General features: G+C 48.2%; 1 protein-coding gene across 1 annotated transcript in view; it reads right to left on the reverse strand.

Moving 5' to 3' along the window:
* Positions 1 to 17,079, reverse strand: part of LOC135518629 (adhesion G-protein coupled receptor V1-like) — a 277,743-nt gene that overhangs the window by 227,922 nt on the left and 32,742 nt on the right. The window contains 2 exon segments of the mRNA XM_064943812.1: positions 11,728 to 11,877; positions 14,019 to 14,200. Of these exon segments, the coding sequence (XP_064799884.1) occupies positions 11,728 to 11,877; positions 14,019 to 14,198 (330 nt within the window). The 5' untranslated portion in view covers positions 14,199 to 14,200.

Raw genomic sequence — 17,079 nt, forward strand, 5'->3', positions numbered from 1 at the left:
AAACATGAAAAATAATGTGAAAAAAAACTGACAACATTTTACACAAAATACTACAGTAAACATACTATACATTATCTCTTCACCTAGCTGGATCTGGCCAGAGAATTTCATCAAATATCACAAGCAATATCGTCATTAGCAAGACAACGTGGGAAGAACCGTCTTGAATGTCGAATCCATCCTTGCACAGCTGTGGCGTCAACTTGGTCACAGGCGTCCTCCATGGCCTGAATGAGGGGTACCTGAGCCCGGGACTGGAGATCGTAAACCTTCCTGGCCTGAATGAGGGGTACCTGAGCCCGGGGCTGGAGATCATAAACCTTCCTGGCCTGAATGAGGGGTACCTGAGCCTGGGGTTGGAGATCGTAAACCTTCCTGGCCTGAATGAGGGGTACCTGAGCCTGGGGTTGGAGATCGTAAACCTTCCTGGCCTGAATGAGGGGTACCTGAGCCTGGGGTTGGAGATCGTAAACCTTCCTGGCCTGAATGAGGGGTACCTGGGCCTGGGTCTGGAGATCATAAACCTTCCTGGCCTGAATGAGGGGTACCTGAGCCTGGGGCTGGAGATCGTAAACCTTCCTGGCCTGAATGAGGGGTACCTGAGCCTGGGGTTGGAGATCGTAAACCTTCCTGGCCTGAATGAGGGGTACCTGAGCCTGGGGTTGGAGATCGTAAACCTTCCTGGCCTGAATGAGGGGTACCTGAGCCTGGGGCTGGAGATCGTAAACCTTCCTGGCCTGAATGAGGGGTACCTGAGCCTGGGGCTGGAGATCGTAAACCTTCCTGGCCTGAATGAGGGGTACCTGAGCCTGGGGCCGGAGATCGTAAACCTTCCTGACCTGAATGAGGGGTACCTGGGCCTGGGTCTGGAGATCGTAAACCTTCCTGGCCTGAATGAGGGGTACCTGAGCCTGGGGCTGGAGATCGTAAACCTTCCTGGCCTGAATGAGGGGTACCTGAGCCCGGGGCTGGAGATCGTAAACCTTCCTGGCCTGAATGAGGGGTACCTGAGCCTGGGGCTGGAGATCGTAAACCTTCCTGGCCTGAATGAGGGATACCTGAGCCTGGGGCTGGAGATCGTAAACCTTCCTGACCTGAATGAGGGGTACCTGAGCCTGGGGCTGGAGATCGTAAACCTTCCTGACCTGAATGAGGGGTACCTGAGCCTGGGGCTGGAGATCGTAAACCTTCCTGACCTGAATGAGGGGTACCTGAGCCTGGGGCTGGAGATCGTAAACCTTCCTGGCCTGAATGAGGGGTACCTGAGCCTGGGGCTGGAGATCGTAAACCTTCCACCGCCATGCAGAGAAAATCTCTTCGACAGGGTTTAGAAACAGAGAGTATGGTGGAAGGTATAGTACTGTCCACTGTGGATGGTGTTGAAACCAGTTCTGGACCAAAGCAGAGCGGTGGAATGACACATTGTCCCAGATGACCGTGTATTGCATCTGGTGCATTTCATTACCTGCTGTGATGATGTGGTGCAATCGGTCCAAAAATGCGAGAATGTGAGGTGTGTTGTAAGGGCCCATTTTGGCATGACGGAGGACAACCCCATGCTGTGAAATGGCAGTGCAAGGGGTGATGTTGCCCCACGTTGCCCTGGGACATTGATTATAGCCCTGTGGCCAATGACATTTCTGCCTCTCCTTCTTGCTTTTGTGAGATTGAACCCTGCCTCATCAATATACTGTACATGAATTCATGCAGGATTTCCTCAGCATCCATCAGCAAAACTCCCTGAAATACAGTGAAAGACAAGATTGTGTAGTTCAGGATAGGTCTAGTATACAGTCAATGTAGAAAAGTCATGTGTGCAGTATGCAACATCACAGTGCTAAAGTGAACAATACAAACCGGCACATACTCATGCCGCAGCCGTTGGACCATCTCTGAATTCCGCTCAAAAGGCACTCGATAAAGTTGTTTCATTTGAACCTGATGTCTTTTCAGGATGCGTGCCCGTGTTGACTGAGACCTGATGGACATTATTGAAAATGGCATGGTCACCGATAATGTTGGCTTGTAGTTCTCTGAGCCTGATGGACATTATTGAAAATGGCATGGTCACCGATAATGTTGGCTTGTAGTTCTCTGAGCCTGATGGACATTATTGAAAATGGCATGGTCACCGATAATGTTGGCTTGTAGTTCTCTGAGCCTGATGGACATTATTGAAAATGGCATGGTCACAGATAATGTTGGCTTGTAGTTCTCTGAGCCTGATGGACATTATTGAAAATGGCATGGTCACCGATAATGTTGGCTTGTAGTTCTCTGAGCCTGATGGACATTATTGAAAATGGCATGGTCACCGATAATGTTGGCTTGTAGTTCTCTGAGCCTGATGGACATTATTGAAAATGGCATGGTCACCGATAATGTTGGCTTGTAGTTCTCTGAGCCTGATGGACATTATTGAAAATGGCATGGTCACCGATAATGTTGGCTTGTAGTTCTCTGAGCCTGATGGACATTATTGAAAATGGCATGGTCACCGATAATGTTGGCTTGTAGTTCTCTGAGCCTGATGGACATTATTGAAAATGGCATGGTCACCGATAATGTTGGCTTGTAGTTCTCTGAGCCTGATGGACATTATTGAAAATGGCATGGTCACCGATAATGTTGGCTTGTAGTTCTCTGAGCCTGATGGACATTATTTAAAATGGCATGGTCACCGATAATGTTGGCTTGTAGTTCTCTGAGCCTGATGGACATTATTGAAAATGGCATGGTCACCGATAATGTTGGCTTGTAGTTCTCTGAGCCTGATGGACATTATTGAAAATGGCATGGTCACAGATAATGTTGGCTTGTAGTTCTCTGAGCCTGATGGACATTATTGAAAATGGCATGGTCACCGATAATGTTGGCTTGTAGTTCTCTGAGCCTGATGGACATTATTGAAAATGGCATGGTCACCGATAATGTTGGCTTGTAGTTCTCTGAGCCTGATGGACATTATTGAAAATGGCATGGTCACCGATAATGTTGGCTTGTAGTTCTCTGAGCCTGATGGACATTATTGAAAATGGCATGGTCACCGATAATGTTGGCTTGTAGTTCTCTGAGCCTGATGGACATTATTGAAAATGGCATGGTCACCGATAATGTTGGCTTGTAGTTCTCTGAGCCTGATGGACATTATTGAAAATGGCATGGTCACAGATAATGTTGGCTTGTAGTTCTCTGAGCCTGATGGACATTATTGAAAATGGCATGGTCACCGATAATGTTGGCTTGTAGTTCTCTGAGCCTGATGGACATTATTGAAAATGGCATGGTCACCGATAATGTTGGCTTGTAGTTCTCTGAGCCTGATGGACATTATTGAAAATGGCATGGTCACCGATAATGTTGGCTTGTAGTTCTCTGAGCCTGATGGACATTATTGAAAATGGCATGGTCACCGATAATGTTGGCTTGTAGTTCTCTGAGCCTGATGGACATTATTGAAAATGGCATGGTCACCGATAATGTTGGCTTGTAGTTCTCTGAGCCTGATGGACATTATTGAAAATGGCATGGTCACCGATAATGTTGGCTTGTAGTTCTCTGAGCCTGATGGACATTATTGAAAATGGCATGGTCACCGATAATGTTGGCTTGTAGTTCTCTGAGCCTGATGGACATTATTGAAAATGGCATGGTCACCGATAATGTTGGCTTGTAGTTCTCTGAGCCTGATGGACATTATTGAAAATGGCATGGTCACCGATAATGTTGGCTTGTAGTTCTCTGAGCCTGATGGACATTATTGAAAATGGCATGGTCACCGATAATGTTGGCTTGTAGTTCTCTGAGCCTGATGGACATTATTGAAAATGGCATGGTCACCGATAATGTTGGCTTGTAGTTCTCTGAGCCTGATGGACATTATTGAAAATGGCATGGTCACCGATAATGTTGTTGCTTGTAGTTCTGAGCCTGATGGACATTATTGAAAATGGCATGGTCACCGATAATGTTGGCTTGTAGTTCTCTGAGCCTGATGGACATTATTGAAAATGGCATGGTCACCGATAATGTTGGCTTGTAGTTCTCTGAGCCTGATGGACATTATTGAAAATGGCATGGTCACCGATAATGTTGGCTTGTAGTTCTCTGAGCCTGATGGACATTATTGAAAATGGCATGGTCACCGATAATGTTGGCTTGTAGTTCTCTGAGCCTGATGGACATTATTGAAAATGGCATGGTCACCGATAATGTTGGCTTGTAGTTCTCTGAGCCTGATGGACATTATTGAAAATGGCATGGTCACCGATAATGTTGGCTTGTAGTTCTCTGAGCCTGATGGACATTATTGAAAATGGCATGGTCACCGATAATGTTGGCTTGTAGTTCTCTGAGCCTGATGGACATTATTGGAAATGGCATGGTCACCGATAATGTTGGCTTGTAGTTCTCTGAGCCTGATGGACATTATTGAAAATGGCATGGTCACCGATAATGTTGGCTTGTAGTTCTCTGAGCCTGATGGACATTATTGAAAATGGCATGGTCACCGATAATGTTGGCTTGTAGTTCTCTGAGCCTGATGGACATTATTGAAAATGGCATGGTCACCGATAATGTTGGCTTGTAGTTCTCTGAGCCTGATGGACATTATTGAAAATGGCATGGTCACCGATAATGTTGGCTTGTAGTTCTCTGAGCCTGATGGACATTATTGAAAATGGCATGGTCACCGATAATGTTGGCTTGTAGTTCTCTGAGCCTGATGGACATTATTGAAAATGGCATGGTCACCGATAATGTTGGCTTGTAGTTCTCTGAGCCTGATGGACATTATTGAAAATGGCATGGTCACAGATAATGTTGGCTTGTAGTTCTCTGAGCCTGATGGACATTATTGAAAATGGCATGGTCACCGATAATGTTGGCTTGTAGTTCTCTGAGCCTGATGGACATTATTGAAAATGGCATGGTCACCGATAATGTTGGCTTGTAGTTCTCTGAGCCTGATGGACATTATTGAAAATGGCATGGTCACCGATAATGTTGACTTGTAGTTCTCTGAGCCTGATGGACATTATTGAAAATGGCATGGTCACCGATAATGTAGCTTGTAGTTCTCTGAGCCTGATGGACATTATTGTATTGAAAATGGCATGGTCACCGATAATGTTGGCTTGTAGTTCTCTGAGCCTGATGGACATTATTGAAAATGGCATGGTCACCGATAATGTTGGCTTGTAATTCTCTGAGCCTGATGGACATTGTTGAAAATGGCATGGTCACCGATAATGTTGGCTTGTAGTTCTCTGAGCCTGATGGACATTATTGAAAATGGCATGGTCACCGATAATGTTGGCTTGTAGTTCTCTGAGCCTGATGGACATTATTGAAAATGGCATGGTCACCGATAATGTTGACTTGTAGTTCTCTGAGCCTGATGGACATTATTGAAAATGGCATGGTCACCGATAATGTTGGCTTGTAGTTCTCTGAGCCTGATGGACATTATTGAAAATAGCATGGTCACCGATAATGTTGGCTTGTAGTTCTCTGAGCCTGATGGACATTATTGAAAATGGCATGATCACTGATAATGTTGGCTTGTAGTTCTCTGAGCCTGATGGACATTATTGAAAATGGCATGGTCACCGATAATGTTGGCTTGTAGTTCTCTGAGCCTGATGGACATTATTGAAAATGGCATGGTCACCGATAATGTTGGCTTGTAGTTCTCTGAGCCTGACGGACATTATTGAAAATGGCATGGTCACCGATAATGTTGGCTTGTAGTTCTCTGAGCCTGATGGACATTATTGAAAATGGCATGGTCACCGATAATGTTGGCTTGTAGTTCTCTGAGCCTGATGGACATTATTGAAAATGGCATGGTCACAGTTAATGTTGGCTTGTAGTTCTCTGAGCCTGATGGACATTATTGAAAATGGCATGGTCACAGATAATGTTGGCTTGTAGTTCTCTGAGCCTGATGGACATTATTGAAAATGGCATGGTCACCGATAATGTTGGCTTGTAGTTCTCTGAGCCTGATGGACATTATTGAAAATGGCATGGTCACCGATAATGTTGGCTTGTAGTTCTCTGAGCCTGATGGACATTATTTAAAATGGCATGGTCACCGATAATGTTGGCTTGTAGTTCTCTGAGCCTGATGGACATTATTGAAAATGGCATGGTCACCGATAATGTTGGCTTGTAGTTCTCTGAGCCTGATGGACATTATTGAAAATGGCATGGTCACCGATAATGTTGGCTTGTAGTTCTCTGAGCCTGATGGACATTATTGAAAATGGCATGGTCACCGATAATGTTGGCTTGTAGTTCTCTGAGCCTGATGGACATTATTGAAAATGGCATGGTCACAGTTAATGTTGGCTTGTAGTTCTCTGAGCCTGATGGACATTATTGAAAATGGCATGGTCACAGATAATGTTGGCTTGTAGTTCTCTGAGCCTGATGGACATTATTGAAAATGGCATGGTCACCGATAATGTTGAACTTGTAGTTCTCTGAGCCTGATGGACATTATTGAAAATGGCATGGTCACCGATAATGTTGGCTTGTAGTTCTCTGAGCCTGATGGACATTATTGAAAATGGCATGGTCACCGATAATGTTGGCTTGTAGTTCTCTGAGCCTGATGGACATTATTGAAAATGGCATGGTCACCGATAATGTTGGCTTGTAGTTCTCTGAGCCTGATGGACATTATTGAAAATGGCATGGTCACAGATAATGTTGGCTTGTAGTTCTCTGAGCCTGATGGACATTATTGAAAATGGCATGGTCACCGATAATGTTGGCTTGTAGTTCTCTGAGCCTGATGGACATTATTGAAAATGGCATGGTCACCGATAATGTTGGCTTGTAGTTCTCTGAGCCTGATGGACATTATTGAAAATGGCATGGTCACCGATAATGTTGGCTTGTAGTTCTCTGAGCCTGATGGACATTATTGAAAATGGCATGGTCACCGATAATGTTGGCTTGTAGTTCTCTGAGCCTGATGGACATTATTGAAAATGGCATGGTCACCGATAATGTTGGCTTGTAGTTCTCTGAGCCTGATGGACATTATTGAAAATGGCATGGTCACTGATAATGTTGGCTTGTAGTTCTCTGAGCCTGATGGACATTATTGAAAATGGCATGGTCACCGATAATGTTGGCTTGTAGTTCTCTGAGCCTGATGGACATTATTGAAAATGGCATGGTCACCGATAATGTTGGCTTGTAGTTCTCTGAGCCTGATGGACATTATTGAAAATGGCATGGCCACCGATAATGTTGGCTTGTAGTTCTCTGAGCCTGATGGACATTATTGAAAATGGCATGGTCACCGATAATGTTGGCTTGTAGTTCTCTGAGCCTGATAGCATTATTGAAAATGGCATGGTCACCGATAATGTTGGCTTGTAGTTCTCTGAGCCTGATGGACATTATTGAAAATGGCATGGTCACCGATAATGTTGGCTTGTAGTTCTCTGAGCCTGATGGACATTATTGAAAATGGCATGGTCACCGATAATGTTGGCTTGTAGTTCTCTGAGCCTGATAGCATTATTGGCCAAAACCATGTTTATTATCTCTCTCTCGTTCTTGCGTGAATATGGGCCCCCTTCCTCGTCGTTCCCGACCCTCAATCCTATGTAGAGAATATTACATGTAACTTACTGCACAATGTCACAGGAGGGGGAATCACAGGTGCTGACAATAAGCAGTTGATTACTGTAACTGTAGACAGATCTTCTACCTGTTTTCCTGTCAAAGTCCTTATGACAGATGCCACTGTATATCTGCTAAGATTTGGCTGAACTCTCAGTCCAGCCTCCCTCAGCGTCAATCCGTGGTTCACAACATGGTCCAGTAGTGTTGCACGAATGTCATTTGATAAGTTTGGTCCTCTTCTTCTTTGTGCACGTTCTCCTCCTGCTTCAGGTCTTCCTCGACCTCTGCCTCTTCCTCTACCTCCTTCTCCTCCTCTGTGTACTCCTCCTCTCACCCTCACTCTTCTTCTGACTCCTTCCATTTTGGTTGAAGGCAGGTGAACCTACCTGCTGCATTTTTATAGTGCTTAAACCTGATTGGTGCATCTACAATTTAGCGGTTATGTGTTTGTGCACCTGATGGCTGTGTTTAACAGATTGGCTCATAGGTGTGGTAATTTCACAGTCAGTGCTTTGGAATTGCAAGGAAGTGACATCATGATATACTTCTGTGTCTGAACACACAGTGTGTTTAGTGTTTTGCAAATCACTGTGTGTCATTTTTTGCAAATAGTGTGAAGCTGACAATGTGCTTACAGTTGTGCAAATCTAGCCTTGTGTTTTGCTCCTTGAGTGTAAGGTTTTACTAATTGTGGGAAAAGTTACATTTTAGTGTGTAAGCAATTGTAAAAAAATGAACACTGTCAAAGTTATAGACACTCTGTCTATGTAGGGACTGTTGGTGGAAGAAGGTGAGGACCAAGATGCAGCGTGGTACGTGTTCATCATGAATAAACTGACCACTAAATACAACAAGGAACAAAATAACCAGCTCCATCAGGTGCAAAACACACTAAACAGAAAATAACTACCCAAAACCCATAGTGGGAAAACAGACTGCCTAAGTATGGTTCTCAATCAGAGACAACGACAGACAGCTGTCCCTGATTGAGAACCATACCCGGCCAAAAACAAAGAAATACAAAAACATAGAAAAAAGAACATAGAACGCCCACCCTAGTCATACCCTGGCCTAACCAAAATAGAGAATAAAAAGCCTCTCTACGGCCAGGGCGTGACAGTCTATCTGGAGGCATTCTTCCTCGTTGTTTTGGACCCAGCTTTATTTACTTTCTGCACCTGTAAATTAATATCATCACCTGACTCCTGCCTGACTGTTGATGCTTCACACCCCTGATAAGACCGTATAGGGTCCACTATTATTAAATTACCCTGACCTGACTCTATTTCGCTTGGTATATGTATCGAAATCAGCTGAACAATAATAACCTGTTACCAATAATAACCTTATTAAAGAAATGCAACTCTTCCCCCCCTTTCTTTCTGTGTATGTGTGTGTGTGTGTGTGTGTGTGTGTGTGTGTGTGTGTGTGTGTGTGTGTGTGTGTGTGTGTGTGTGTGTGTGTGTGTGTGTGTGTGTGTGTGTGTGTTTGCGGGTTTGCTTGCATGCCAGTGTGTGTGTGTGTGTGTGTGTGTGTGTGTGTGTGTGTGTGTGTGTGTGTGTGTGTGTGTGTGTGTGCGTGTGTGTGTGTGCGTGTGTGTGTGTGCTTGCATGCTAGTGTGTGTGTGTGTGTTTGCGGGTGTGCTTGCATGCCAGTGTGTGTGTGTGTGTGTGTGTGTGTGTGTGTGTGTGTGCTTGCATGCTAGTGTGTGTGTGTGTGTGTGTGTGTGTGTGTGTGTGTGTGTGTGTGTGTGTGTGTGTATGAGATACTGAGTGAAAGAAAAAGCTTATCTCCTCTGCTTTCACGCCTTTATTCAGACATGACTTTTCCCAGCTGTAACAGAGCTTTCTTTCAGGCGCTGAGCTCTTGTCATAGCCAACACACAGACACAGAATCCACACGCTCTCCCAATCCAGCCTGCAGGCCCTGCCAGGGGTCCGTACCCTCTGGGACACAATCACAACCCAACAAGCACCAACACTCCACAGGAATCCCAGCCCCCAAGCCCAGACCCCAAGCCCTGCCCAGACCCCAAGCCATTCCTAGACCCCAAGCCCAGACACCAAGCCCTGCCCAGACTCCAAGTCCTGCCCAGACCTCAAGCCCTGCCCAGACCCCAAGCCCTGCCAAGACCCCAAGCCCAGACCCCAAGCCCTGCCCAGACCCCAAGCCCTGCTCAGACCCCAAGCCCTGCCCAGACCCCAAGCCCTGCCCAGACCCCAAGCCCTGCCCAGACCCCAAGCCCAGACGCCAAGCCCTGTCCAGACTCCAAGCCGAGACCCAAAGCCCAGACTCCCAAGCCCTGCCCAGACCCAAGCCCAGACCCCAAGCCCAGACCCCCAAGTCCTGCCCAGATCCCAAGCCCAGACTCCAAGCCCAGACCCCAAGCCCTGCCCAGACTCCATCTGTGAGGCCCCTTAGCACGTAGATCATCATTCAGACAGACCTTTGCCTGATGTAGGCTGCCTGTCTGTTACAGAGCCATTAGTCAGAGCGTGTGGACAGGCAGACAGTGGGAGCCAGCCCCTTCATCATCAATCACATGGCGACAGCCTGCTAATGACACCATGGCGACAGCTTGCTAAGGACACCATGGCGACAGCCTGCCAATGACACCATGGCGACAGCCTGCTAAGTAAACCATGGTGATGGGACTCTAGGTGTAAGACAGCCGCAAAAAGGAAGCCCGTTGGTTTCTCCCACATGGTCTGTTTGATGATGTGAAACGGCTGTCTTACTGTGACTTCACACAGCTCCTGACTCGGGGCTTTAATCTACTGTGCTGTGAAGCCTTGCCTGTCAGAAGTACTTTCTGCTCACAAAGGTGTCTTTTGGTGGAACCTTCTTCAGCAGCCCAGTGTCCCAGCCCTGGTGAAGCCCAATAGCCCAGCCCTGGAGAACCCCGGTGGCCCAGCCCTGGAGAAGCCCGGTGGCCCAGCCCTGGAGAACCCCGGTGGCCCAGCCCTGGAGAAGCCCAGTGGCCCAGCCCTGGAGAACCCCGGTGGCCCAGCCCTGGAGAACCCCGGTGGCCCAGAGCTGGAGAACCCCGGTGGCCCAGCCCTGGTGAACCCCGGTGGCCCAGCCCTGGAGAACCCCGGTGGCCCAGCCCTGGAGAACCCCGGTGGCCCAGCCCTGGAGAACACCGGTGGCCCAGCCCTGGAGAACTCCGGTGGCCCAGCCCTGGAGAAGCCCGGTGGCCCAGCCCTGGAGAACTCTGGTGGCCCAGCCCTGAAGAACCCCGGTGGCCCAGCCCTGGAGAACCCCGGTGGCCCAGCCCTGGAGAACCACGGTGGCCCAGCTCTGGAGAACCCCGGTGGCCCAGCCCTGGAGAACCCCGGTTGCCCAGCCCTGGAGAACCCCGGTGGCCACGCCCTGGAGAACCCCGGTGGCCCAGCCCTGGAGAACACAGGTGACCCAGCCCTGGAGAAGCACAGCCCTGGAAAACCCCGGTGGCCCAGCCCTGGAGAACCCCTGTGGCCCAGCCCTGGTGAACCCCAGTGGCCCAGCCCTGGTGAACCCCTGTGGCCCAGCCCTGGTGAACCCCTGTGGCCCAGCCCTGGAGAACACAGGTGACCCAGCCCTGGAGAAGCCCAGCCCTGGAAAAGCCCAGTGGCCCTGCCCTGGAGAACCCCGGTGGCCCAGCCCTGGAGAACCCCTGTGGCCCAGCCCTGGAGAACCCCAGTGGCCCAGCCCTGGTGAACCCCTGTGGCCCAGCCCTGGTGAACCCCTGTGGCCCAGCCCTGGAGAACCCCGGTGGCCCAGCCCTGGTGAACCCCTGTGGTCCAGCCCTGGAGAAGCCCTATAGATACACATCAATGGGAATCCAGGACCTCTGGTGTTGAAATGGGGAGGCCCTGGGGCAGTGGTTGGACCAGGGTGAGGGATTAAGACACTCAGACACACTCATAAGCATTGCAACACATACACACACGCACATATTGACACATGAGCATGGTACAAGGGAAACCATAATAACCCCTGAATTTGAATTTGAATGACACACACACACACACACACACACACACACACACACACACACACACACACACAACCCAACACACACTCTCTTTCCATTACCTGTAGCCTTAGGTTGAAGACAAAGGTCTCGTCAGCCTCGGGCAGCTCGTCGTCCCTTACAGCGATGAAGATGGTCTTACTGGTCTCTGACGACAGCAGGAAGGCTGCAGCCGTGGGGGCCTCAAAGTCCCCTGTGTCATCTCCCTCCAACTAGAAGCACCAAGGACAGTTGATGTTGTAATCATTTGACTTGATCTTACACCACTTAAACACAGACTGACTCACACTCGGCCTGTATGAAAATATATAATGCTGGGGTCAACTTAACTGTGCCAACTGCTAGGGATAGAGTATTGAGATTTAAGGAACTGTCGAAAGAATATAGGAGCCTCAATTAGCCTGGGAAAGCCCCAACCAGGCCAGTATATAGGAGCTTTAATAGGCCTGGGAAAGCCCCAAACAGGCCAGAATATAGGAGCCTCAATAGGCCTGGGAAAGCCCCAAACAGGCCAGAATATAGGAGCCTCAATAGGCCTGGGAAAGCCCCAACCAGGCCACTAGTTTGCCAGACGCCCATGGGGAGGGAGAAGACACTGGCTCCCATGTGGAAGCTGACACATTCGTTCTGATGTGGGTGACAGTTACTGCCAACGTACGGCAGGCCTTTCATCTCACACACTGCCTCCCACAGTACAAAGGTCACTTATCTTGTCCTCTCCAGGATACCTGCATTTGACAACTCAGGAGCAGACCAGCTTCGCTGACAACCGGGGTTGAGGCTAATGCTCCACTGTTCTGCCCTAGTGCTGTGTGATGCTAAATACGGCTGCTAGAATCCTGACTAGGACCAAAAAATGTGATCATATTACTCCAGTGCTAGCATCCCTACACTGGCTTCCTGTCAAGGCAAGGGCTGATTTCAAGGTTTTACTGCTAACCTACAAAGCATTACATGGGCTTGCTCCATATCTCTCTGATTTGGTCCTGCCGTACATACCTACACGTACGCTATGGTCACAAGACGCAGGCCTCCTAATTGTCCCTAGAATGTCTAAGCAAACAGCTGGAGGCAGGGCTTTCCATTTTTATGGAACGGTCAGCCTACCCATGTCAGAGACGCAAACTCGGTCTCAACCTTTAAGTCTTTACTGAAGACTCATCTCTTCAGTGGGTCATATGATTGAGTGTAGTCTAACCCAGGAGTGGGAAGGTGAACAGAAAGGCTCTGGAGCAACGAACCGCCCTTGCTGTCTCTGCCTGGCCGGTTCCCCTCTTTCAACTGGGATTCTCTGTCTCTAACCCTATTACAGGGGCTGAGTCACTGGCTTACTAGGGCTCTTTCACACCGTCCCTAGGATGTGTGCGTCACTTGAGTGGGTTGATTCACTGATGTGGTCATCCTGTCTGGGTTGGCGCCCCCCCCCCTTGGGTTGTGCCATGGCGGAGATCTTTGTGGGCTATACTCAGCCTTGTCTCAGGATGGTAAGTTGGTGGTTGAAGATATCCCTCTAGTGGTGTGGGGGCTGTGCTTTGGCAAAGTGGGTGGGATTATATCCTTCCTGTTTGGCCCTGTCCGGGGGTGTCCTCGGATGGGGCCACAGTGTCTCCTGATCCCTCCTGTCTCAGCCTCCAGTATTTATGCTGCAGTAGTTTATGTGTGGGGGGGGCTAGGGTCAGTTTGTTATACCTGGAGTACTTCTCCTGTCCTATCCGGTGTCCTGCGTGAATTTAAGTGTGCTCTCTCTAATTCTTTCTTTCTTTCTCTCTTTCTTTCTCTCTCTCAGAGGACCTGAGCCCTAGGACCATGCCTCAGGACTACCTGGCATGATGATGACTCCTTGCTGTCCCCAGTCCACCTGGCCGTGCTGCTTCTCCAGTTTCAACTGTTCTGCCCATGGTTATTATTATTTGACCATGCTGGTCATTTATGAACATTTGAACATCTTGGCCATGTTCTGTTATAATCTCCACCCGGCACAGCAAGAAGAGGACTGGCCACCCCACATAGCCTGATTCCTCTCTAGGTTTCTTTCTAGGTTTTGACCTTTCTTGGGAGTTTTTCCTAGCCACCGTGCTTCTACACCTGCATTGCTTGCTGTTTGGGGTTTTAGGCTGGGTATCTGTACAGCACTTTGAGATATGAGCTAATGTACGAAGAGCTATATAAATACATTTGATTTGATTTGATTTGCTAATCATGGCTGGTCACCATTGCATTAAACCGACACTTACCCACAACTGTCCTCTACAAGACTTAAGTCAGAGAGACTAATGCCAAGTTAGAGGAGATTACGTAAACACTCAAAGGTATCTAGATAACACAAGGTCGAATATCACCAGGTTGTTCCTACCAGAACCAGTGTGGTCACGTTGACCGGGTCTCCGATCCTCTCCACCACCAGGCGAACCACGGTGGTCTCGTTGACCACAAAGTCCGTCTGTCCCAGGAACCTCAGCTCAGCTGACTCAAGCCTGGCACTCGGGATGGACAGAGCCAGAATCAACCCAGCTAGTGTGAGGACAGTTGGCATTCCTGTCAGATGGATAGAACACAGACGGACGGACGGACAGACGGACAGACGGACAGACGGACAGACAGACAGACAGACAGACAGACAGACAGACAGACAGACAGACAGACAGACAGACAGACAGACAGACAGACAGTGAGAGAGACAGAGAGACAGACAGTGAGAGAGACAGACAGACAGAGAGACAGACAGACAGAGAGACAGACAGACAGTGAGAGAGACAGACAGTGAGAGAGAGACAGACAGACAGACAGACAGACAGACAGACAGACAGACAGACAGACAGACAGACAGACAGACAGACAGACAGACAGTGAGAGAGAGAGAGAGACAGAGGAAGATCTTCACAAAAAGGAGCACTCATAGAACATTGTTGGGATACAAAAGAGGAGTATATTGGTGTATGTTGGCCATTGACACAGTGTTATAGGTTAGGTGCTCCAGAATAAGCAGAACAGGATCAGATTGGCAAGATAGAAGGGAAATTCCCCCGATAAAACCATAGTCCCGCTGCTCACTGGAATATAAAGGAATAGTTGAACTAAACTATTCCATGGCCTAACTGATGCTGTTTATGGGTTTTCATAATGACCTGTCTAGATTCTAGTTTCTCCTCCGCTTGACCACATCTATCAATAATACATGTGATAGGTGACGTTGTTCGTTGAGACAGTTGATAGCCTTTGTGGTTTTATGAGTCAGCGTGTCATGGCTTATACACACATACTGACAGCGCTCTTCTTTCTTCTCAGAATCTAATCCGTTCTTCTGTCATGATTGACAAAACAAACAACGCAACCAGTGGGTGTGGTCAACATAATGCAAAGTTGTGGGCATCCAGATCCTGTTGAACATGACCACGTGTCTGTTTAAATATTTGCTGTAAATTACAAGGTTGAAAAATACACCCGCAATGAATGAAGTCATGTTGTTTTCCTTTTTGGGGAGAGAAATGTCTTAGGAAACTTGGACATTGAAAGCATCACCATTTTTCATATGTTCTGTCCCTGTTAGATCACTCTGGGTGATTTCCAGTATCATGGGGTGTTTCTGAGAGAAACATGAATCAATACAGGTGTCATGCTCGAGAGCAGAGTGAAACAACTACATAGTGGAACATCTAAATGAAACAGAAAAACAGATATAGTGATCCAGTGTGTGTGTGTGTGTGTGTGTGTGTGTGTGTGTGTCCCTCTGTGTGTGTGTGTGTGTGTGTCCCTCTGTGTGTGTGTGTGTGTGTGTGTGTGTGTGTGTGTGTGTGTGTGTGTGTGTGTGTGTGTGTGTGTGTGTGTGTGTGTGTGTGTGTGTGTGTGTGTGTGTGTGTGTGTGACCCCTCTGTGTGTGTGTCCCTGTGTGTGTGTGTGTGTGTGTGTGTGTGTGTGTGTGTGTGTGTGTGTGTGTGTGTGTGTGTGTGTGTGTATGCCTGTGGTGGACAGGGTGCTTTGAAAGCTATCAAAAGTTGATTAAGAGCTGCTGTGTAGCAGGGTAGGGCAGAGGGGAGCAGAGGAGACAGATGGAGAGAGAGAGAGAGAGAGGGAGTGAGAGGGAGAGAGAGGAGACAGAGGGAGAAAGAGGGGAGAGAGGGGGAGAGAGAGGGATGAGGACAAAGAGAAGACAGAGGGAGAGAGATGGGCAGGAACAAGGAGGAGACAGAGGGAGAGAGATGGGCAGGGACAAGGAGGAGACAGAGGGAGAGAGAGGGACGGGGACAAAGAAGAGACAGAGAGCGAGGGACGGGGACAAAGAGGAGACAGAGGAAGAGAGAGGGACAGAGGGAGAAAGAAAGTAGACAGAGGGAGAGAGTGGAGACAGAGGGAGAGAGGGACGGGGACAAAGAGAAGAGAGAAGGAGAGAGAGGGTCTTGGACAAAGTGGAGAGAGAGGGAGAGAGAGGGACAAAGACAGGATGGGAGTAAAACCTGTTATTCTGCCTGCTCTCTCCCCTGGGGAGGGGAACTTCCTGCCCCCTTATACAGATCACATCACACTCCGAGTGACTCTCTCTCTCTCACAGATCCCCTCCTCTTCTAAAGCCATCATGACCTCACTATCACTCACTTCTTCTGGCACACACAACTAAAGACCCTTCAAATAAGGTTGTTGCTGGGCTGTGTGTATTGCCTGGGTCTGGTTATGTGCAGCGCAACAGTCTGTCCTGACACTGGCACCACTGGGGCTTCTGGGCCATGTCTGTGGAGAGCCTGTCAGAGCCTCCTGACATTGATAAGGCTCTGAGCAGTCCAACTGCACACACACTCATGCCAGTACTGTTACAGGACAGACACAGGAGCATCAAAGGCCTCAGCGTCCAGAGACCCCAGATAGCGGGGCGATAGGCCAGGACAGTGGATTGGTGTGGTAACCATAGTAACCATATCTGTCCATCACAGATCTTTTCAGCCGAAGAGAGAGGGAGAGGGAGGGTAGAGGCCAGAACACAGGGGACTTGGCTTTCTTAACGCCAACCTCACAACAGACCCCTGATGAGATGATACATACAGACAGATACAGTGAAGGCTGCAGAGTGGAAACGCATTGGATTGAATTGATAAGATCCCAATTCATATCAAACCAGTTTGTGTTCACTGTATTTAGACTGCATATTCAGCTAAACCTTAAAGTTGTGATCAAGATACATACTGCAAGCCAGCAAGCTATGTAATACTTATTATTTGTATTTTTTATTTTATTTATGCAGTTGGTTTGGAATTATTGCCCCAATGCAAAAGTGCCAAACACGCTTGCCAGGAAAGTTTCGTAGTGTTGGGCATTGAGCTTCATTCAGGAGGGTGATTAAGCCTCTAGTTTCATGAGCTTCGAGTAGAGAACACAGTTGGGAGACTCTGCACCGGTTATCATTGGCACTAAATGGTGCAGTGCCT

This window comes from Oncorhynchus masou, chromosome 1 (assembly GCF_036934945.1).
Source record: "Oncorhynchus masou masou isolate Uvic2021 chromosome 1, UVic_Omas_1.1, whole genome shotgun sequence".
NCBI lineage: Eukaryota > Metazoa > Chordata > Actinopteri > Salmoniformes > Salmonidae > Oncorhynchus > Oncorhynchus masou.